Genomic DNA, 23,230 nt, shown 5'->3' with positions numbered 1-23,230 from the left:
GCATCACAGCGCCGTCTGCTTCCACAGTTTGGAAACAACCCGGCTGACAGCATTGACAAGTAACCGATGCTGTTGACATAACAAAATGCTATGCAGGAGAACCAAGATGGTGGCATAGGTAAGCACCTGTACTTGCTGCCTCTCACAACCACGTCAATACCACAACTAAACGGCACAACAACTACCACCCAGAACCGCGGGAAGGCTGGCTGAGTGGAAGTTCCACAACTAGAGAGGTGAAGAAGGCGCATTGAGACTGGTAGGAGGTGCGGAGGCGTGGGAAGTGCTGGCACCTGGGTGTGCTGCTCTTTTAATCGGGAGGGAGATACAAGCCTCCGCTTGCTCTGAACTCCAGTTCCGGGCAAGACTCTGGGGGACCCAGGCACATATGGGGAGAAACTGGACAGTCTGGCATCTGGACAGGAACGTGAGGGCGGCTTTCTCTTAGAGGGGCTTGCAGCGATAATTGTTCCTACACGGGGGTGCGGAACTTCTCCAGTTCAGAACTGACTGGCAGCCATTGCTGTTTGCTCTGCCCTGGTGATTCCCAGAGACCCCGCCCCACCCAATTTACAACCCCACCCAGTGCACATCGGCTTTTGCATATGAATGGCCTGTCCTTTAGCCTAAAACCTGTCAAACTATAGCTGGATCAGAGAGCCCCAGAGCTTCCAAAAGAAGGCCCAAGGCCCTGCTGGCCTTGCTTCACTGCTGGGTCTCATCTGGGCACTTCCAAACCCCATACAAAAAGGAGGAATCTGCAGATGTCTCTGTAGCTCCTGCTGGGCGGCCCCAGACAGTGGCTGACCTTGCACTTCCTTGGAGATCCAAGAGCCAGTGTATCCAGTGGTCAGAGTGAGACCATACCAGATTACAACTCTTCACATCCATAAGAGACACACTCAAGGGGCAGACTCAGTGAGCATCAAAGCCCACTGAAGCAAGTCCTTCCCCATAAGGGTGTCTCCTGTGCAACAGATCTTCCAGTGTAGACACAGCTGGTCATCACAGCCAATTGACCTGGAGGTCAGTTCCTCCCAATGATACCAACAGCAATCAAGGGTTACCTACAACAAGACTGTGCAAACAGCCCACAAAGGGGTGCACCAAGAGCGTCCACCTCAGGTGACTGGGGAGGCTGAGCCACTGGGCCCTATAGGACACCAACCACACAAGGCCACTCTATCAACTCAAGGAGACTTAGCAGCTACCCAGTACATAGAAACAAACACAGGGAAGCAGCCAAAATGCAGAGACAAAGAAACAAGTCACAAATGAAAGAAATGGATGAAAGCAAAATACTAGATATAGAGTTCAAAACCACAGTTACAGGGTTACTCAAGAATTTTCTAGAAACCTCTGAGAAATTTAGTGAGACTCTCAAGGATATGAAAAAGGACCAACCAATCAAAAATTAAGCATACACTGACTAAAATGAAGAATAATTTACAGAGATCCAATAGCAGACTAGAGGATCTCAAGGATCAAGTCAAAGATTTGAAATACAAAGAAGCAAAAAACACCTAACCAGAAAAGCAAAAAGAAAAAAGAATCCAAAAATATGAAGATAGTGTAAGGAGCCTCTGGGACTTCAAGCATACCAACATCTGAATTATGGGGGTGCCAGAAGAAGAGAGAGAGAGCAAGATATTGAAAAGCTATTTGAAGAAATAATGACAGAAAACTTCCCCTACCTGGTGAAAGAAATAAACTTACAAATCCAGGAAGCACAGAGAACCCCAAACAAGAGGAATCCAAAGAGGACCACACCAAGACACATCATAATTAAAATGCCAAGGGCAAAAGACAAAGAGAGAACCTTAAAAGCAGCAAGAGAAAAACAGTTAGTTACCTACAAGGGCGTGCCCATACGACTGTGGGCTGATTTCTCAACAGAAACTATGCAGGCCAGAAGGGAGTGGCAAGAAATATATAAAGTGATGAATAGCAAGAACCTACAACCAAGATTACTTTACCCAGCAAAGCTATCATTTAGAATTGAAGGTCAGACAAAGAGCTTCACAGATAAGAAAAAGCTAAAGGAGTTCATCACCAACAAACCAGTATTATATGAAATGCTGAAGGGTATTCTAGAAGAGAAGAAGAAGAAGAAGAAGAAGAAGAAGAAGAAGAAGAAGAAGAAGAAGAAGAAGAGAAGAAGAGGAGGAGGAGGAGGAGGAGGAGGAGGAGGAGGAGGAGGAGGAGAAGAAGGAGGAAGAGGAGGAGGAAGAGGAGGAGGAGGAGGAGTAAAAATTATGAACAACAAAGTGACAACAAATACATATCTATCAACAAGCGAATCTAAAAATCAAGTGAATAAAAAATCTGATGAACAGAATAAACTGGTGAATATAATAGAATCAGGGGCATAGAAAGGGAGTGGCCTGACAGTTCTCAGGGGGAAGGGGGTGTGTGGGGTGTGGGAAGACACTGGACAAAAATCGTACACCTATGGATGAGGACGGGGGGGGGGAGGGAAGGGCAGGGGGTGGGGTGGGAACTGGGTGGAGGGGAGCTATGGGGGGAAAAAAGAGGAACAACTGTAATAATCTGAACAATAAAGATTCATTTTAAAAAAATACTATGCAGCAGCTAGAAGTATCAGCGTAGATAAATATCAACAAAACTGAATGAAAACGCAAGTTGTGGAGGAAAAGGATTAGCATGTGCCCGCTTAATGAATGTAAAGCAAGCAAGACAGTGCTACACACTGTCCACAGATACGTGTCTATTTACTGCATTCATAACACAAAATTCAAGCTAGTGGTATAGTGAGTACGTGCTACTGGCATCTGGGGAGGGAATGTGGAAGGGAGGGTCACGTGGGGCGTTTCATTGTATCTCTGACGTTAGATTCATCAAGTTCTTTCAAAAATACCTATTTGAGTGACTGTGGGGAATGTGAAACTGTGATATGCGCCACTACCAGTTAGTTCATTTTCTGATTCTGCATACTTTTGAGTACGTGTAGCAGAGACTGCCAGCTGCCTCCCTGATATTTTCTTCCTTCCTTTCTCTCTTTCTTTCCTTCTGTCTTGTTGATTTATCTGGGGCAGCATGTGCCCAGGTCAAAAGAAAAAGAAAAAGAAACCCCTACATGTTCCAGGATCCCTTACAGTGTGGTGGCCAAATCAGCTATCGTTAGCCAGCAAGGTGAAAGAGAGGGTTATTCAAGGCGGCTTCTGGGAACACTCCTCAAACAGATGCGGGAACAGCTGACAGCATGGTTTCTTCTCACTCTTCACCCCCATCCCTTTCTCCTTCTTCCTGCCAAGGACAGGATCGTTGGAGCTGCAGCCACCATCCTGTGACCACGGCCACCTTGAGGGTGGGCGCCAAGACTAAGATGGCTGCACATAAAGAGGGAGGGGGCTGGGCATCGCTGAGACCATGAAGCCGGGTACCAGCCCTCGAAGGCTGCCTCCTGACCTCACTTCATCAGGGGAAAATCATCTCTGTATTTAGCCACTAGGGTAGGGGTGTGTCCACACGACAACTGCTCCTCGAAGCACACCTGGAGCCCACTGCCTCTCACCGCGGAGGCAGTGACAGATGCCCCAGTCCCTCACTTGCTAATCCTCTTGTGCTCTTTGCCTTTCCAGAGTCTACTATTCAAGCTTGTTGAGCCTGCCTTCCCTCTTGCCCCTTCTTGCCAAATAAGATTTCAGCATTAAGCCTAGAGAACTCTAAGCCTTTCCTATGCAAGAAAAGAAATCTCTTCAAGATAAGAACATGTTCCGCTCCTCTACAGCTGCAAGAACACAGACACTATTCCCAATCACCAAGTTGGTTTCAATAAGGGGAGAATTGGGAATGTTCACCAGAAAAGGCATATATGTTCTCCTCCTCAGTGTGGAGGCTGCTGTGAAAGTGCAAACTCCTGTTCTACTGTCTGTTTGTACAAGAGCGTCCTTACAAGGGCTGTCTGTACAAAGGAGCCTTGGACCTGGCTGCCCTGTCCCGTGAAATGGGACCAACATCTGCTTTGAGGCTGGAGGCCCGTGATGGGAGGTCATATGGCATCGTTTCTCACCCTGCGGATAGTACTAAATGTGGCCTCTGTTATTTTCTAGAATTTCTGAGTCAAACCATAAGAAGCCCGTAGCCATTTGAGAGAGGAAAAAATTAAAACTAAGACGTTGTTGGAGTCCCTATTTGAACCAAGATGCCAAGAGCCTTGTCGCACTGAAATCACACTGACCTAGCAGTCTTTGCACATGTCCTCCTGTCCCCCACTCTGTCCCCCACTCTGCCCCCCTTCATTTTATTCACATTGTTCCCCTTCAAGCTCACCCAGTCTCCATGTTGGAAGGACCCTGCCTGTGGCAGAGCTGGGTCTCCTTCTCCATGCCCTCAGCCCCCCTCCCCTCCCTACCCCCCAGCATCTCCCTGGTGTAATCCCCCTTTCATTCACATTTGCCACAAGGCACAGAAGCCCTATTCAAACTGGCTTGGGCAAAAATGGGGCCGCTTCAGTTCCTGTGCTTGGAAACCTGGCAAGAACACACCCAGGCACAGATGGATCCAGGTGCTGGTATTTGTTTCTGTGTTTTGCTGCCTATCTTGGCTCTGCTCTAACAAAGGGGTAATAGCAGCTTCAGACAACATTCCACCAGCCCAGCCAACCCTGCAGAAAGAGAAGTCTTGTTCTGAAGGTCCAGAAGCAGCTCGGTGGTTCTGATTGGCTAGGCCCAAGTCTCATTTCTATCCCTGAGCCAATCACTGCAGCCTCACATGGGCTAGGCCTGGGCCCACCCATGGAGGCAGGGAGAGGGGACTGAGAATCTGAGAATAGGAATGTTGGAGGGCCAGTCCATGAAAGTGAGAAACGGAACCCTGGCCAGTGTGGCTCGGCTGGTTGAGGTGCGTCCCATGCACCAAGAGGTCGCCAGCTCAATTCCCAATTAGGGCACATGCCCAGGTTGCAGCTCAATCCCCAGTAAGCAGCCAATCACATCGATGATTTTCTCTCTCCCTCTCCCTTCCTCTTTCTCTAAAATCAATAAAAACATATTTTAAAATAACAAGACTTTCAGCTCTGGAAGTTAAAAATTTTTTTAAAAAGAGTGAGAAATAGGGTTATCAGTAGACTAAGCAAAAGAGCACAGCAATGTCAGGTTGCAATCTGTCCTCTCAATTGCCACCTGTGTCTGGACCAGCAAGCAGTAGGTGCTCAGAAAATGTTTGTGGGATGACACAAGTGGGGAGGACAAGATGCAGCCTGGGAGATGTTACTTCGTTGCTGTGCCATTAGAGCTTCTCTGATATTTCAAATTCCCATACGTACAGGGGCCAAGCAGAAGACAGATGATTGCTGCAGGCCAGGGGACCTGTCAGAACTGGGGAGAAAAATGCCCCAATCAGGGATTGTGGCCTATTGTGATTCATTTATTATTTATTATTTTTGAGAAACTGAATATCTGGGCATGTATGTGAAATCTAATATTTAAATTCTGCCTAGTTAAAAAAAAAATTTTTTTTCAAAAATAAATAAATAAAAATTTCAGCAAGCCCATGGGCCATCTCTGTTTATGAGGATGGTGAGAGTCGGTATTTGAAATTAGGATGTGAGGGAAGAGCAGGAGCCTTCCAGAGGCCACCTTCTGGGGTCAGGGGCTGCTTGGATGACTACACGGGAGTGCAGTCACCCCACACAAACCCCAGGTGTAGGCCATGGTGGGAGGGCCCAGCCCCAGGAGGGCCATCCCCTCTGGTGGCTCTCACATTTTCCACCTGGAATCAGGCCTGTCTTCCCCAGGATGCCCTTTGGCCCAGCAGAGCAGAACTGATTTTGCATCCCAGGGTGCCCAGAGCCCCGAACGAGAGCTTGACTGCAGCAGCTTTAAACATTCTTCACAGCGGGTGATTGGGTCTTGATCTGCTGGGTGCATTCAGCTGAGTCACCAGCTCCAAACAATATGAGAAATAAAACACTGGCCAAGCTCAGGGCCAGCAGGTGCCTCCTGATATACAGGGCCAATTACAGGAGCACTCCCAGCAGCAGCCCCAGCGCTCCCACCCAACCCCTGCCAAGGTCCTGCTTAGGAACAGAGGTAGGCAGCCCCCTAGATGGAGAGCTGCTCTGTGCCAGGCCCCGCACAGCATGGGGTGCAGGGCTCCATAGAGGCCCAGGAGGCCTGATCAGTGCCATATTACAGGTGGGGAAACCAAGGCACAGAGAGGGAGGCGCCCTGCCCAGGGCACATGTGAGGGAAAAGCAGAGCTGGGGATAGGAACCGGGTTGTCTGCTCCAGACCCAGTGTGCATTCTGGACCCCACTCTGCCATAAATGCCAGGAAGCGCTGTACCCTCCTTGGCAGTCTTTTGATGTTTTCCTACACCCCCAGACGGGCTGTGGGGTGGCTGCGGTTTCCTCACCTTGGTCCAGTGGCCCAGAGGCAAGGCTTAGAGCCCTTTCCATGCAGGAGGTGCTTCTGTGTCTTGGCGGCCAGGTACACTGGTTAGAGGCCTAGGGTCGAATCTCACCTGCCCTGTGTGTGGCCATGGGACTTCTCAATGCCTCAGCTTCCCCATCTGTGAAATGTGTGTCCTAATAGTGAAACCCACATGGAGTTTGGGGAACCACAATGATCGCAGACCCCTGAATAACAAACAACTGTCGATATCTCCCAGGATAACCAACCAGCAGCCTTGAATTCCAACACAGGGCCTGCTGGATAACCCTGACTTCCTCTCCAGCTCTGGTTCACACCTTCCATACCCGGTGCCATTGGGGTGCAGTGTGGGAACCCACTCTCCCCAGGCCCCACCTCCCAGCTCCACTTCCCACGAGACAATAATGACCCCTCTGAGCTTCGGAGTCCTCATTGTACAACAGGACCCGCAAATACCTGTCTCACAGGGCACTACCAGGGGTGTAGACTTTCCTCTGTTGGCTGGCCTGGGTATGAACAAGGATAACTGGCTTGCAGAGGAGCCTGGAGCTCTGAGCCACAGCCACCCCGGGACACCAGAAGGGCCTCCCTCGCCCCTGCCCTGCTGGGACTGCGTCCAAGGCCGAGCCCTCGTATGAATCCCCAGGACACGAGGTACTCAGGAGGAGACCTTTAGGTCTCACTCGGTTGTTGTAGTTCTGCGGAATGTGAGTCTTGGCCCGGCCCAGTTAGACCGCCACTCTGCTCCAGGCCACTCACACCAATCTGTTCACTGGGGCCTAGAGCCAAGGGGTATCTCTGACCCCTCGCTCCTCCACAAACCAACCTCTGAGACTGAGGACACACTGCTTGTGGCTGCGGCCTCCCTTTCTGATGGTTCGGCAGCTGCTTCCCTGGACGGACTGTGTCCCCTCATGATGCCCTGCCCTAAGGAGGCGGCGGGGCAGACTCCGGCTGCAGGAAGAAGGGGAGCAAGATTCTCTCAAGCAGCCCCGGGCTGTGACATGGTGTCGGACAGCCCAGGTGGCAGGTGTAGGCAACCTGAGCATCGTTGGAGACACGCCCAGGAAGCTAAGCTGCTCTAAGAGGGGTGACTCCCCTCAGCCCCAGGAGACAGCTTAGCCTGCCTGCCCTTCCTGGGCTCAGGACCTGGGACTGCAAAGTTCAGGCAGCTTGTCAGTGACACCTTGTCATGGAAGGGACAGTGCTTCCCTGTCGGCATTCCAGGAGGTGGCTCAGCACAGGGTACAGGGGACGCTCTGTAATAAATGGTAGCCATGATGCCAGTGTTTCCTCATCTCCAAAAACAAGCCTGTACCCCCACAATGCATCAGCTGTCCCCAAGGTCACTTGGTCCCCCATTCCGCCAAAATGGAGGTAAGGCTGCTAGAACCTGAAGGAAGGGGGAGGGCGAGGGCAATGGGTTATGAGCCTGGTCCCAGTGTCTCTGAGGGAGGAAAGCCACGAACGGAAGGGACAACTTCTGTGTGAGGCTGACAATGATCCATGAAGTCTGAAAATGAGGCCCATGAGGCAGAAGGTGAAGGGATGACCCTGCAAAACCAGACATTCCTTGTTCCCACTGAAGTCTTGCTCTCCCTATTTGCTGGAAACCAAATTAACTGAGCGCACTTACGTCCCATTGGCCAGAACTTAGTTACATGGCCACATCCACCGGCAAGGAAGGCTGGAAAAGAGAACCTTTATTCCAGGTAGCTGTGTATCCAGCTAAAAACCAGGGGTTCTATTACTGTGGAGGAAGAGGAGAGTATATATCGGAGGCCAGTTATTAGCCTCCCAGAAGACTATAAAACTAAAACAATTTAATTAAGATTGTGTGTTCCAGCAATTTCACTTACATGAATTACCAAAAGCATATTTATAAGAAATTTTGTTGCTGCATTGTTTGTTGTTAGGAAATGTCTTAGAAACAAAAGTCCACCCCAAGGGAACTTGTTAAATAAATGGCCACATATCCATAATGATGTGTGCAGCTGCCAAAGTGAATGATCAGCAGATCAATTACCAAGTGGAGAAAAGAAGCTACAGAGCATTTATGGCCCCTAAACTAGGGGTAACACACACACACACACACACACACACACACACACACACACACACACACGTCCACAGGCTCTGGAGACCCCGGTCTCCCAGGGCTTCTGAGAGGGGGCAGGAACTGAAGGCCAAAGTCACAGAGATTCACCTCTTGCTGTATATATCCCTGGTAATGCATGAACATTTTTTGCCACCTACATATATTTAAAGAAACAAACTTTAAAATCAGAACAAAAAAGCAGCCGGCTTCTAACCTCTTTGCTTCTGCTGATGCCTCCCTGAGGACTTGGCCGCTGGCTCGGTAATCTGAGTAAAGCAGGCTGTCGCTATGACGTCTGAGATTGTGTATACATCAGGGGCTCCCGATATTGAACCCAGCTCTGAATTTGACTGTAAAAGCCCCTGCCTGGCCTCCGACACTTGCAGGCTTCCCTTTCTCACCTAACAGGATTCTTCAAAAGCTGTGAAGTTGCAGCAGCGTGTGCCACCCAGAGAAAGCCTGCAGGGCGGGGGGGGGGGGGGGCGCCAAGCAGCCCTGGAGTCCCCTCAGCGGGGAGCCCAGCTCACCGGCTGTGCCTTTGCACTGGCCATGCCCACGCCGATGCCAGCCCGCTGGGCCCTGGACCTGGGAGCCTGGCGCATGGGGCCCCCTGTCACAAGCTGTATTGGAGCTGGTGCCCTCCGTGCCCTCCTGAGAAAAAGGGCAGTAGCAGAGGCAGGTGCCAAGTCTGACTCTCAGCACCTCCACGGCCTCGGCTAAGGCCTCCTCCCCTCTGAGAGTGGGAATTCCACAACTGTGACCCCCTTTTTCCTCTGGCTGCCGAAGGACTCAAAACCAGCTAGCTGCACCAGCAGCAACATGGACACGTGGCTCTTCCCTCTTACTTCCACTTTCCCATCCCAGTGTCTCACTCTGACTCCGCCCATTGTCACCTCATCGCATCCATTCTTATTGCGAGTGTCATTCCCCAGCATCCTGTCTTCTGAGTGCCTACTGGGTGCCAAGCACTGCTCCAGAGGCTAAAAATAATATGCTGTCATTACTGTTCGATTCCCAAGTGCCAGTCATCCCCACACTTACTATTTCCTAGTCCTCACAAACATACAGACCTCCTATCCCTTTTAACAGAGGGTAAGACTGGAGCTGCAGGAGGGAGTGGCTGGCTCCAGCCAAGAGAGCAGTAGTAGAGAAAGGACGGCACCGAAGGGCTTATTCCAACTGCCACACACTTCAACAGAGCGGCAAGACCGCCCACAGAAACCACAACTCTTCTTCCACACTTGTCCCTCACTCACACAGAGATGGCTGGGGCCAGATTTCTCTCCACCGCCCAGCAGCCAGCAGGGCCTGCGCACTGGCCAGTGTTTCTTGGTTGAGCCTCCCTGGGCTCAGGATGCAGAGGGATCTGCCGGGATCCTGAACATCCCAGCCGTCGGGCTCCTGAAAGGAACCAGCCCCAGTACTCCCTACAGAATCTCCACAGCAACACCTTGTGCTCCTTTTCTTTTTTATTAAAAAATAAATCAAGAAAATATACACACTTCAGCCCACCTGCCAGAGTGAGCTCTGAAAAGGCCAAAGTGCTGTCGGGAGGGGTGCCAGTTCGGGTGCCCAGGCTTTCTCCTTTGGAGAAAAGGTGTCCTTGGCCAGCATAAGAGATCATAATCTGGACCACATTGTGGAGCAGGGCAAGGGCAGACAGACAGAAGGGGGGGTGGGGGGGGACAGCTAGAGCAGAGATGGCTGAGGGCACCGGAGGCCCAGGTGGAAGGACAGAGCCTGCAGAGCACTGCCACCCACACAAGGCCCTTGGCCTCGTCCTCCAGGACTCTGCACTGCCTGGCCTCCTCTCCCCTCTGCCAGCCACAGGCCCCGGGACTCCTTCCAGCCAGGGTGGCTGCAATCAGGCATTGAGAGGCTTCCAGCGCTCACTGTCCGTGCTGTTGATGCTGCCGGTGTGGCAGGGCATGGAAGCAATGTCATCCAGGTAGGACACGCCGCTGGCCGAGTCGAACTGTGTGCTGGCAGCACCTGCTGCCTCCAGGCCCTCCCGCCGGGTCACAGCGTAGGGATGGGGCAGGTGCATGTCTGGTTCCTCAGTCTCATCCACTTGGCATTTGTAGGAGAAAAGGATCTTGGGCTCCGAGCTAGTAGGGAGGACAGAGGGGCATGGGGAGCCCCACAGCCTGAGTCCAGAAAGGCCCTCCTTCATTGGGCAATGAGGCCATCAGACCAGGAGGAAATGCATTTACGGCTGCCTAACGCCAAACCTGAGGTCCCTATCGCTTGGACCATAGAGTCCAACAGGACTAACAGCCAGCCTCCTCCTCCTGGCTGTGTGCGCTTGGGCAGGAGGCACTGTGCCTGCTTTCTCACCCAGAATGGGTGCCACAACCCCAACCTCAGACGCTCTTCGTGCAGGGTGACCAGCCTGAGGCAGTACCTGGTCAGCATGCTCAGCAAGCATTGGCCATGACCCCACCCCTGCACTCTGAGCTCACCCACTCCCTCAATCCTCAGGATCACTATTTGCGGGAGAAAAAACTGCACCCAATTTGCAAACAGGAGCCCGAGGCTAGATCAGAACTAGGCTGGAATCAACCTAGTCCTTCTCACCCTACCTCTAAAGCCCTCTCCCAGCTTTTCCATTCAGAAGGAAGATTCCCTCAGACCTGGCAGGTGGGGAAGGTTGGATTGGGGAAAAATACATGAGCTTCCACCACCTCAGAGGCCTGGGGTCCAACCCTCAATCTCACGTCTTTAGCATCCCATCTCCCTAAGAGACCTCCAAGCACACATGTGCATACCCACCCCGTGCTCAAATGCACCCTAGACTCCCCACAACCCTGCTCCTCTGCCTAGTCACCCCCAGCTAGAATAGAAGCTCTGTGGGCACGAGAATCTGTGTATAATTTGTTCCCATTTGTATCTCGGGTATAGCAGTGCATGGCAGTGTGAGTGTGTGCTGAGGAATGAATGGACTAATCTATTCTTAAATGAAAAACAGCAAGTGCAGGACAATGTGCATAGCTACTGTCTATGTCGTACAGTAAAGTGTATATTTCCATGTGTGTTGCATATATAATATGTATAGGTGTGCATATGTACATTTGTGCACGTGTGTGTTTGTATATGTATGTACATGTGTGTACATGTACACACACAGAGACACTCGTCTGCCCCTCTCTCCTGTCTTAGCTCTAGAAGCTGTACCAGGCAGGTGCACACGCTCAGGAAGAAGGCGCGGTTCCGCCCGCAGCCACGCGGGGGCGCCTGGAGCCCTCTAACCCCGGGCAGTGGGCTGGAAAGCCTGGAGCTTTGCCAAGACCTCCAGCCCACCAGCCCCCACTCCCTCCCTCCGGGGCCCCTGTGGGAGGACTCACCCGAAAAAACCCCGGAGGAAGGCCACGTAGATGAGGGGCGCGAAGAAGCTGAAGTAGAGGAACGTGGTGGCGTCCACACAGCTGGGGGAGGGGGACAAAGGGGACAGGTTGGAGCATGCCTCATTGGGCGGGAACCTCCCCAGCCTGGGGCTCCCTGTCCCAGCTCCCCCCAGCCTCCATACCAGAGCCCCTCGATGATGTCAGCACAGAGCAGCGCGCTTCCCAGCCCCTGCAGCAGGTTGAGCAACGCCAGGATGCCTGCGTACACATAGAAGCTTCTCCGCGCTGGGGGATGGGGGGAGCGTGAGGTCCTGTCCTCTCCGCCACATTTGATCCCAGTGTGTTACTGGGACCCCTCGGTCCCCCAAGGAGCCCTCCTTCCCTCCCTCCCTCCCACCCAGGGCTCTCCAGCTCCAGGCCACCGTGGCCCAAACAGATTCTCCCTACCCTCCCACCCAGCAGTGTCCCAGAGCAGCTCACAAGGCAGGGAGATGCGGTCCTTCAGCGGGGTCTTGGGAAGCACCACCACCAGAGAGTACACCTACAGAGACAGAAGTGGGGCTCAGAAGGGTGCTGGGGAGCACCAGGCCTGGAACTAGGCCAGGTACCACGGAGTCAGGCTCCGGCTAACTCGGCCACTCCCAGCGGGTCGAGGCCCAGGGTCCACCCTCTGCCTCACCAGGAAGAAGAAGCAGGAGCTGACCAGCCAGAAGTGGCGGCCCCCGTGCCCATAGATGTTGAAGTCCTCGGCTGAGAGGTGGGCATCAGGGTACAGGATCTCCAGGGTCCCCTGCAAGGGCAGGCAGGGGAGGGTCTCAAAGGATTCTGCCACTTGGAAAGTCCCCTCCCTGGGGCCTTCCACCACAGAAGCTATCCACCACACCAAGCCCAGCCCAGCCTGGTCCCCAGGGGTTCCTGCTCCAGCTGACTCTCTGGTCACATCCTTCCCATCCAGCTACAGCACCCAGAACAGGCCCAGTTGGGGCAAGGGACAGAGCTGGGCAAAGGGCAATACCTGACCCAAACTAAGAATGTGGTCTGCAGACCTACATTCTCCTACCTGGGCGGCTTGCTAAAACCGCAGGTGATGGGCATGCCCTCCCCCCCCGCCCCCCCCCCCCCCCCCAGATCTGTAAGAAGGAAATCTATAAGAAGGAAATCTGGGAAGGGCCCCCAGAACCTGCCTTTTTAACAAGCGCACCAGGTGACTCCTTAGATGCACTAAATTTGGAGAACACTGCACCTGATAAACATTCAAACCCAGATCCAGGACCAGGAGGCCTGGCCTTCGCTGACTGGAAGGGAGCCCCCAGGGCTGCCCCGCCCCGCCCACCTCCTTACCTGGGTGACAGAGTAGGCCAGGGACAGCACGGTGGTGATGGCCAGCACACGCTTGATGCTTGACTTGCTCTCCAGGTGACCTGGAAAAAATGTGCTGGTCAGTCAGCAGGAGCCAACCCAGGTGACCATGGTGGGGTTGGCCCCCAGCCAGGGAGGGGCAGGGCGAGCATTAGCCCCAGCAGCAGACGCACCAAAGGCAAGGCCCAGGATAACCACACTCAGCTCGATGGCCAACAGGAAGAAGCGGGTAATCTCCCACAGGATCTGGACACAGAGTGGGCAGAGTGTCAGCCTGGGGCCCAGTCACCCCTCTCCCCAGTGCCCAGCACCCCCCTTGCCAGCAGGTCCAGCCACACCTTATCAGCAACAGTTGCAGCATCCGAGGTGCTGACCGTCATGCTGACCACGGCCCGGGCAATGCCCACTAGCGCCACCACGAACACCTGGTGGGTGAGAAGGGGGTGCGGTGGAGTCAGGGAACCAGACCTCTGGGATCGCAAGGACAGCAAACCCACCCCCCACATCTACAGCAGTTCTGGTTCCTCCAGAATGGAAGGATTCCAAACTAAACAAGGCAGGAGATAGGGAGACCACCCTCCACTTGCCTGGTCCTCCCCTCTTGGGCCTCAGTGTCCCAACTACACTGACAGCTACAGAATGGCTAGTAGGGTGACATGATAGAGCCAGACTGCCTAGGTTCAAATCCCAGCTCCGCTGCTTCCTGCCTCTCTGACCTCAGGCAAGTAACTGCTCCTCCAGCCTGTTTCCTCATCTATGAAATAGAAGTAATAATGGCACCTATTGCATCTGAGCACTGAGGGATCAAATCTGTAATAATAAAAGTGTAATATGCTAATTAGGACAGACTTCGGGGCGACCTTCCAGATGAAGCCGGGGCTGTGAGCGAAGCCCGGGTCCCGGGTGCCAGAAGGAAGCTGATGCCCCGGCAGCTGGGGGAAGGAAGGCCTACTCTTGCATGAATTTCGTGCATCGGGCCTCAAGTGAGTAAATAAATGTGGATGTGTGCCTCGTACTCAGTAAGGACTGGGTCCACAACTGCCATTCGTCTTGTCATAGTAATGGTTTTAATTCTGAGACCTGGGGGCTGAGGAAGGAGGCCACAGAGAAGAGGCATCCAGACCCTAGGGAAGGTGCCACAGGAGTAGGTTTTGCAGAAGTGCCTGTGCTCAGCATCTGTAGCTTTTGTCACCTAGTATCCACCCTCTTCCTCTGCCAACAGCTTCATTCCTGTCCCACCCTCCTCCTTCACATGGTTTGGGGGGACTGACCCCAGCACTCCTGACTTCAGGGACTGACCTGTGACCTAGGGCTGGCCATTCTAGTATGCCATTCCACTGGTTTAGGAATGGGGTGGTACCCAAGGGAGTTGAGTGAAAGTCACAGCCAGGACAAGAGGTGCAATCACTGGGAAAGGAAGCTGGGGGAATGCAAACCCAGAGCTGCTGGGGCTGCCTGGCTGCCATGAGGGTGGAGACTGCTAGAGACAGGGCCATCAGAAAGACACCAAGCTAAGAAGGAGGTAGAGACAGAGCCGGAGCATCACTGAGCCTCTGAATCCAGCCGTGCCCACAGCCCTGGGACTTGTCAGTTTCTCAGTCTGGCTTCTGTGGGTTTTAGTTTTCTGACACATACAAACAAAAGAGCCCACATTCATACATACTCTGTCCTTTGTGCCATGAAAGCCACGTCTAAGCCTTGGGGAGGCCTACACCCCTCAGCAGGGCAGGCTGCAGACGCAACCAACTGCCATGTGCCTACGGTATGCCAAGCCCTCACTGGGCAGAAGCTATGCACGCTGTCACTTGGTGCTCACAGGAGTGCCACAAGCTAAATCAAATCTGACATGTAGAAGGGCACTGAGGCACAGAGAGGTCAAGCCACTGGCCCAAGGCCATCCTGCACAGCTGGGGTTTGGAGGTGGTCTGCCTAAGGGCACTCTTACCCCTGCCTCCTCTCCAGGACCAAATCCCCAGGAGGAAGAGGGTGGGCCAGTGCTGACTCCCCTGGCCTTGCCTCATGTTCCTGGGCATTGGCCCTGGGTTTCTTTTCTTGCCCACTCCCCCGGAAAGAGCATCTGCCTGACATACAGTAGATGATTAATATCTGCTGAATAAATACACAAATAATAAATGGTCAGAGAGGCTGTGGGAGGGGGCAAAGAAGAAAGCAGGCCTTGATCCCCATCCCTATTCGACACCACCTCACAGGGCTGGGGTCTAGTCAGCAGGTCTACCAACAGCCTCCCCTGCCACTCTGCCTGCCCACTACCCATTCTTCTGACTGGGAAGTTCTGACCCCGGCCACAAAGGGGAGACCAGGGAGCCACTCAGCTCTCAGGTAGTGATCGCTAAGAGGCACAGAAAGGGAGGACTCCAGTCGGTCAGGCGTGAGTCCTGAAGAAAGGGACTTCCGAGATTCACACCTGGGACTGCCTTGTCAGCCACAGCCCTACCTCTCCCCAGGCAACACCCACCAAGACCACTGAGTAAGAGACTGCAGGCTCTCACACAGGCAGGAGGTCTCAGATGGATGGATGGAGGCTCACTGGGTAATTTTTCCCCTCAGCATCCATTCGTCTTCCCTTTAGTAATGGCTCCCCACTTGTCTTCCAGGGACTAGCATCCTCCTCTGGTCAGGCTGAGCTGACCCCACCATCCCAGCTCCAAAGTGTCCCATTCCCCATAGTCACAGTAATTGGCTCAGGGCTGAACACAGAATCAAAGTGGGCCAATCAGAGGGCAGTCCAGATCTACACTAGAGGTACTCTTTGCTAAGTTAGCAGAAAAACAGGATATGAGCTCTAAGCTGCTCTTGGCTATCTTTGACACCATAAGGGGAGAACTCATCTGAGATAAGGCCAGAGGAGAGCAGAGATACAGAGAGACAGTCCTGATGACATTACTTAATCCCCTGGATCCAGCCATACCTGAAGCTGACTTTCCATTTCAGAGGCAGTTAATAATTCCCTTTTTTGCTTAAGCCAGTTGCAGTTGGGTTTTCTGTCACCAATTGGAGTGAACTCACCAGGATATAGAAGGTGATAAAAATGGGGCTGGAGGTGATGCAGATCTTGGCCCGAGCAAACGGAAGCTTCCAGAGCAGGAAAATGAAGAAGAGCACATTGGGGATGAGCAGCAAGAGGTCCCAGTAGCGGACCCTAGCAAACAGGTATAAAAACCAGTTCACTAGTGAGGTTGTGTCTGCATTCCTCTCTCTCTCTCTCTCTCTCTCTCTCTCTCTCTCTCTCTCTCTCTCTCTCTCACACACACACACACACACACACACACACACACCAGGAAAACCCGCTCACACACAGTCAGGCAGCCAAACAAGCTGTGACTGCCTTACCGAGAGGTGCCGATGTCCTCGTACAGCAGCAGCAGGCAGCGATGTGGCACACTGATGTTGGGGGCCAGGGGTGGGGACAGCACTGTGCTCCCGTTGGCCCAAACCACCTCCTGCACGGTTTCCATCTTGCCAGCAGCCAGCCTTGGGGGAGTGAGAGCCACGAGGTTAGCAGCGCAGAGGCTGTGCAGCCCGGGCCTCCGGTCTCAGGCTCCCAGGGGGAGTACAAGAGGGGCTGCCCACAGTGAGCCTGCTGCCCGCTCCCCATCACACCAGGCAGGAGGTGAGGTGTGTGCTCCTGCTCATGTACCAACCCAACCCCACACAGGGGCCCAGTCCCTTGTCTCAGGCTGTCTGTCTCATGACCCCCAAACAATGAAAGCTCCCTCAGTGACTGAGCCTGCCTCTCTGCCAGGCAAAGCAATGCAAGCTATTTGGCATCACTTCTGTTGGTCACTCCAAACCTGAGGGAGACACAGCTCATGCCCCAGCCTGCCTCTTACTCCCTTGTCTTCTCTGTGCCTCAGTTTCCCCTGACCCAGGAATGGGAGTAACAAGTGTCCATCCAGTGAGGTTGCAGTGAGTACTAGATACGTGACGTCAGGTGCCCCTAACAGCCAACACACATGAAGTCCTCAGTAGCTGAGCTTCGGCTCCAGCCTTCCACACCCAGGCAGAACCCACCTGGAGACCGAGTGCGGTCACAGCCACCAAGTGCCTGCGCGGGGTATCATGCACACTCAAGTGGCCCTCAAGCCCTTGTCTCCCTTTGCTGCCACCCTAGAAAGACAGTTACAACTAGAGGGTACACTGCACTGGCCCCTAGAAGAAGCACAGAGGTCTCTAAGTGGAGAGGGTGAGAGAAGGGGAGGCACTGCGGAGGGAGGGAGAGGAGCTGCTGAGGAAGTGTGAAGGGTGGGGGCAGTCCAGCGCCCACATGATTTGAGAATGAGAGGGCAGAATCCAGCCTGAAGATAGGAGACCTGGTGCTTTAGGGTCCTGGAGCCTCCGTGGACAACCGAGGCAGGCTTGCAGGTCACAGGACTCAGGGAGAGCATCAGTAGAGCTGGCCTGCATCGACAGTGGCAGGGACTTCCACAGGGAGCTCGGGGGGCTCAGGGCAGGTGAGCCAGGTGTGGCCTGCTCACCAGGATGTAACAGATGCCAGCGTTTAAAATGATGACTTGGACAGAATTATGCCCATGTCTCCACTTCGGGGTATGTTTATAATAGCCCCAAGCTGCGGGCAGCCCAAATGAGAATGCATGTGAGAACAGCAGTGCTCATATAAACAACAGTGGAATACTGCACCGAAATAAAAAGAATGGGTTACTGCTACGGGCAGCAACACAGAAGACCCTCACAGATAAGAATCTTGAGAAAGCCACACAAGGAGCAGAGCAGACGTGCGGTTTAACCCCATGGAGAGACTGAGTAAGGGTCACCTTTGTGGAGGATGGAGGGTAGAGGGGTGGATGGAGGCACACCGGCTTCTAGATACTTGATCTGGGTGGTGGGTACCCAGGTGCGCTCACTGTGTCACAATTCATGAACCTCTGCTTTGGACACGTGTATGGGTTACACTTCAGTAAATTTTTAAAAATTGAGATGTTCTTTTACACGCCAAGAGCATAGGTGTCCCACTCAGCAAGGAGCAGCCCAGGACCCTTAGCAGCACGGCAACAGGAGCCCGTGCTTATCTGGCACTAGCACTATTCCTGAACAACAGCAGGCCAAGACAGGGCTAGAGGGAATGCAGGGACGTGCTCACTGTTTCTCACAGCCATGAAACGAGTGCTGCCTCTGGCTTAAAGACTCCCAAGGGCTGGGCAAGACCTGGGGCTCAGGCCCCTCCATCCCTCTCACCAACAGGCCACTGAATAGCTCTGGGATCACATGACCACCTGCAACTTGAGGACATACCAACAGTGAGGAATATTAAAGAGAACATATGCCTGACACACAGTAGGTCCAAAAAAAAAAAGTTGGTTCCTTCCTGTTCTCTACTAATGGGAAAGGCAGCCAAAGAAGTCCACCCCTTCCTTCATTCATGCATTCTTCCACCCACCCATGGCAGGCAGTGCCAAGCACCTACTGTGAGCCTACTGTGACACACCTGCCCCCAGAGGGCCTTCCTTCTAGGAGGGGAGGCCTAGAGCCAGTGCAAAAGCCCACATTTTAAAAGCAAACTTCTAGAGATAAGTGCTGAGACAATAAGAGCACAGAGGCGTGGTACAAAACAGCGGTCGCCAACCAGTGGTCCACGGACCACTGGTGGTCCGTGAGGTCCGAAAGGTTGGCGATCGCTGGTACAGGACAGGAAACAGTAGAGACTGCTGCAGTCCCCAACATGCATCCTTTCCTGAAGAACTAGAGCCCTGGATTTAGCTTGCACATGACTCCCCAGAATCACAGCCACTCTCCCAGGTCCCCTCCCCCTGGCTGTGGCCATGTGAACAGGTTGTATCATGAACAAGTTGTATCCAACAGGACCTGAATAGTGAGGTTTGCCAATTTCAGGTTGTGTCCTTCTCTGTTCCCATTGGCTGGAATGTGAATGTGGTGGTAGGAACAAGAGCAGAGCCATCTTAGATCACAAGACAGAAGCCACATATATTGAGGATAACAGAGTAATAAGAAAGGTGTCTGGTGTGGGAAACCGCCTATTGTCTTCACTAGCAGAGAGGTGAAGACACAGAACCCGGAAGGCTAGTGACCTTTGAAGCCCTAGCAAAGGTCAGAGCTGTGCACCCACTGTTAGTCCAGATAATGATAGCTTCCCCACCGGATGGTCATGTAAATCCTTATTGATAAGATTGTCTGTGTGTTACGGGAACTTGTCTGCCTAAGGGCTATGGGTGTATTCCAAACCAATAAAAGGTTGGCGAGGCCTGAGCACCAGTGGAAGTCCTTCCCCTTGAGTTGGATTTACCCGCCTGGCCCCCCAATATTTCCAAATTATCTCTTCTCTCTTCTCTTTCATTTGTGTGCGGCTCCTCTTCCAGATCCTGAACCCTGAACCACGCGGGATGTGGAGGGAAACATTTACAACAGCCTGGCCCTGGCCAGTGTGGCTCAGTTGGTTGGACATCATCCCATGCACCCAAAGGTTGCCAGTTCCATTCCCAGTAAGGAGGTATGCCCCGATTACAGGCTCAATCCCCGCTACAGGGCATTCAGGAGGCAGCCAATCAATATTTTGCTCTCTCACTGATGTTTACCTCTCTCCCCCTCTCCCTTCCTCTCTCTCTAAAAATCAATTTTTAAAATCTTAATAAAAGAAAGAAAGAAAGGAAGGAAGAAAGAAAGGCTTCTGGGTCCCAAACATGGTAGGGCTCCAGTCATGTCCTGAACAGGTTGCATGAAGACTATTATGCAACAGACAGGAATAATCTATCTTGTTATCTTGGCCTTTGTTTCAATGGCTAAGCCTGAATCCCAGGGAACATAAAGGGGTGCTGCCTAAAATTGGGCTGTTACACAAGGTGAATATGAGCTGAGATCCAAATAACTGGGGAGGAGCCAGCCTTTAAACAATGTGGACAAAGAGCAACCAGGGAGAGGACAACAATGCAAAGGCCCTGAGATAGAAACAGGCTTGGCCTGTTCAAAGGGCAAAACACAAGCCGGTGTGGTTGGACATGAGATCAGAAAGGTTGGTGGGACCAGGTCAGACAGGGACACATGACCACGTGCAATGTGATTTTATCCTAAGTGCATCGAGAAGGGTGTTCCGAAAGCAGTTGACAGGGTCCCATTTTCCTGAGGAAAGGAAGTCAGAGTCATTGTCAGCTGCTGAGAACAATGGACTAAACGGGGGAAAAAGAGTAGAGGCAGGAAGACTCAGGAGATACTGCACCAGTCAGGACACAAGAGGACAGTGGCTTAAACAGTGGTGGTAGTGGGGTGGGGTGGAGGGATGTGGGATACCTTAGGGAGGTTAGACCACAAGACTGGCTGGCAGACACAAAGACGGAGAAAAGAGAGCAAAGAAGGCAGGTGTGGTGTCTGCCCTGAGTCCCTGGATATTTAGCAGTAGTGAGGTCAACACTGCCAACGGCACCCTCAGCAAACACTGCCCCCTTCTTCTTTGCTACCAGCTACTATTTTGTTCCGGGACCCGCCTCCATGATGCCCTGTGTTCCAGGCAGAGCCCTCCCCAGCACCAGAAGCTGAACCTCAGTGAGTATAAGCCAACTGTGTAGAGCAATACTGGGCACCCCAGCAGGTGCACAGGGGCTCCGTGTGACACAGGGGCTCGGGGGCAGGGTGCTCTGGATTTTTCACAGACAGAGTCCAGGACTGCCAAATGTCCCGCCATGCACGAGGAAGTCCACCAAGTGAATGGCCGTCCTCCCTTTGCCAGCAGTGCCCTGCACAGAAGCTCTGCTCAGCCAGGGAGGGTGGGCCCACTCTCCTTGTCAGCGGCTGGTTAGGCAGAGCATGCGATGTCACATGGGGAGTCTCCTGAGGAAAGTGTTCCTCCCTGACCAGCAGGCACCCCCAGAGACAAAAGCCCCCTCCCCTGTGCCTGTATGTGACTGCTGAGGTATAACCGGGGCCTCGCTGTACCCACATGAGGACCAGGCCACCATGCTGAGCACAGGGAGTCTACAACTGGGAGGGGGTTCTGGAGACCTGAGATAATGTTCAAGTGACGGTGAGACAGGGGAGATTCCAAAGCCCCTTCCAGCTCACTCCCCGTAGAGCGAACTTCTGGTCTTAGCTTCCCAGGACCAGAGAAACCGAGACAGTTTCTCCCACCCTGGGAAGGCATCTCTTGACGTCATGAACATTCCAGAAACTATCTTCCCACCCAGTGCTTGGGCCTCCACGTCCCTCCCTCTGTCTTTGGCCAGGCTGCAGGGCAAGAGGCCAGCGAGGCTCAGGTCATGCCGTCCTGACCTGCTGTGAGCGCCTGGACAGTGCCCCCCCTCTCCCGGCCGCAGCTTCCGTATCCCTCACCTGTGCAGTGGGACTGACCAAACCTCTCCCAGAGCTCCCAGGTGGGAAGCCTGGGGAATCAGAAAGCCCTGAGAAGAAAGAGGCCAGCGATACTTCTTCACAGGCGCCATAACGCCCTTCCATGCTTCCAACCCCCAGCAGGCTGTTTGTTGTGCTTTTAAACCCCCTTATCCTTCAGCGGTGGTGGACACTGTCTTAGAGAGGCCACTCCACGTGAACTGCCAGCAGCCCGACCGGGAGCCCCCCAGAAGGAAGAGAGGCGCTGGGCCCCTTCCCTTGCCTTCAAGGCCCAACTTGACCCGACCCCTGCCTACTGCTCTGCCTCAGTCCCTTCCTCTCCCCAGGCCCTGGCTTTCATCTTGTTCTCCGAACGTTTGCCTACCTCGGGGCTTGCTCCTCTCCCAGCGCCGTCTCACCTTTCTGGCCAGCCCCTCCGAGCAGCCCTCCTTAACCATGTCTCCCGGCTTAGCCCGCACTGTGTTTTCTGTACGGCACGTGGCCTCTGTCAGAAGTGGCCCTGTCTGCGTGTTTATTCATTAGCTGTCCACCCCCGTGTGCTCGTGGCCCCATACCCTAGAACAGGGCGAGGCACAAAATAAGTTCTCAGCAAATGTTATCATTTGGGCAAAAAAAATCCCCAGTGCAGTGCAACCCAGCCCCTCTGGGGAGCGGGAGAAGGATCCATGTGGAAGGACCCCGAGGCCCATCACCACGCACAACTCCCCCCTCCTTCCCCTGGTCCTGTGGACGCAGAGTCCTCCAGCCTTGCAGGTGGCCCCTCGCACAAGGGCAAAGCCTGGGCACATGAACAGCACTCCCCTGCCCTTTCAGGCGGCTGAAGGCCACAGCAAAACTGGAGGCAGGCCTGTCACCCTGTTTGTCGATGGGAACAGAGGCCCAGATGTGGGGGTGTCTTGGCCCTAGACCTCCTCCTGCACAGCCTCAACCCACAGGTCAGCAAGCCCTGCTCACTAGCCACAGCCCTGGGCCTGTGCAGCTACGTCTGTGTGGTCACTGCCCCCGCCTAGGGCCTTCCCCACCCCCCATGGGACTCCCAGTTACCTCGTCCCCTCCTCCTTGGTGCCCCCGCACCCAGAGACCCCCTGGGCCCTCTGAAACCTCCCCAACGGGGTATTCTCTGAGGCTGTGCGATAAGTGGTGACACCCCGGAGAAAGGAGCGGGGCGGGTGGGCCCCGGTCCAGCTGTGGGGATGGGAGTCCCCATCAGCTCCGGGCACCCTGACAGCCGCCGCGGAGAGACCCCCAATGCACCCAAGGCTCCAGGGCTACCCGCCGGGGAGGGAGAAGGGCTGGAGATGGGAGGCGGAGGCCGGGGACCTCTCTGGAGTGGAGGTGCCAGCCCGGCGGTAGGGCTTCAAGCCAATGACAGGAGCCGAGGGTCCCTTTTACCTGGGGGCTCCGGGCCGCGATCAGGCCCCGCCGCCGCGGTCGCCCATCCGCAGCCGCTGGTGCGCGGACGCGGCACAGACCGCGGGACTCCGGCCTCCAGCGCCTGGGGCAGGCGGCCGGCTCCGCGGAAATGAAGGGTCAGAGGGGAGGGCGAGAGGCGATCAGCGAGCCGGGCCCACCGGCTCCCGGGACGCCGTGAGGCTCCTCCTCGCAGCGGCGACCCGGAAGGAAGGCGCGTCCTTTTAGTTCAGCCAAAACTGCAAAAACAGCCACAGTCCTTCCTCGGAGCATTCGGACCCGCCCCAGCCCCC

The 23,230-nt window shown here is 53.9% G+C and overlaps 1 protein-coding gene across 2 annotated transcripts; it reads right to left on the bottom strand.

Annotated features, from left to right (window-relative positions):
* Positions 1–9,944: 9,944 nt before the first annotated feature.
* On the bottom strand, positions 9,945–23,194 carry TPRA1 (transmembrane protein adipocyte associated 1). Of its 2 annotated transcripts, XM_036321772.1 has the most exons (11): positions 22,920–23,192; positions 16,548–16,688; positions 16,224–16,356; positions 13,535–13,621; positions 13,370–13,442; positions 13,179–13,258; positions 12,517–12,627; positions 12,318–12,378; positions 12,020–12,122; positions 11,838–11,918; positions 9,945–10,601 (listed from the first exon to the last, which is right to left on the bottom strand). In XM_036321772.1, the coding sequence occupies exons 2-11, from the start codon at positions 16,670–16,672 to the stop codon at positions 10,358–10,360; spliced, it is 1,098 nt and encodes a 365-aa protein (XP_036177665.1). In that variant the 5' UTR covers positions 16,673–16,688; positions 22,920–23,192; the 3' UTR covers positions 9,945–10,357. The 2 variants fall into 2 exon arrangements, with proteins under 2 accessions (XP_036177665.1, XP_036177666.1); XM_036321773.1 differs by lacking the exon at positions 12,517–12,627 and having other exon boundaries at positions 22,920–23,194.
* Positions 23,195–23,230: the final 36 nt, after the last annotated feature.

The sequence above is a fragment of the Myotis myotis genome, unplaced genomic scaffold (assembly GCF_014108235.1).
Source record: "Myotis myotis isolate mMyoMyo1 unplaced genomic scaffold, mMyoMyo1.p scaffold_m19_p_9, whole genome shotgun sequence".
Classification (NCBI taxonomy): domain Eukaryota; kingdom Metazoa; phylum Chordata; class Mammalia; order Chiroptera; family Vespertilionidae; genus Myotis; species Myotis myotis.
Note: the sequence above shows the minus strand (reverse complement) of the source record. Positions and strands in the feature narration are given on the sequence as shown.

Coding starts and splice junctions, on each gene's coding strand:
- TPRA1 (XM_036321772.1), bottom strand. CDS start 16,672: ATGGAAACCGTGCAGGAGGTGGTTTGGGCCAACGGGAGCACAGTGCTG. Junction 16,357..16,547: donor GAGGACATCGGCACCTCTCG/GTAAGGCAGTCA, acceptor CCTGTTTGCTAG/GGTCCGCTACTGGGACCTCT. Junction 12,379..12,516: donor GCTCCTGCTTCTTCTTCCTG/GTGAGGCAGAGG, acceptor CTGTCTCTGTAG/GTGTACTCTCTGGTGGTGGT.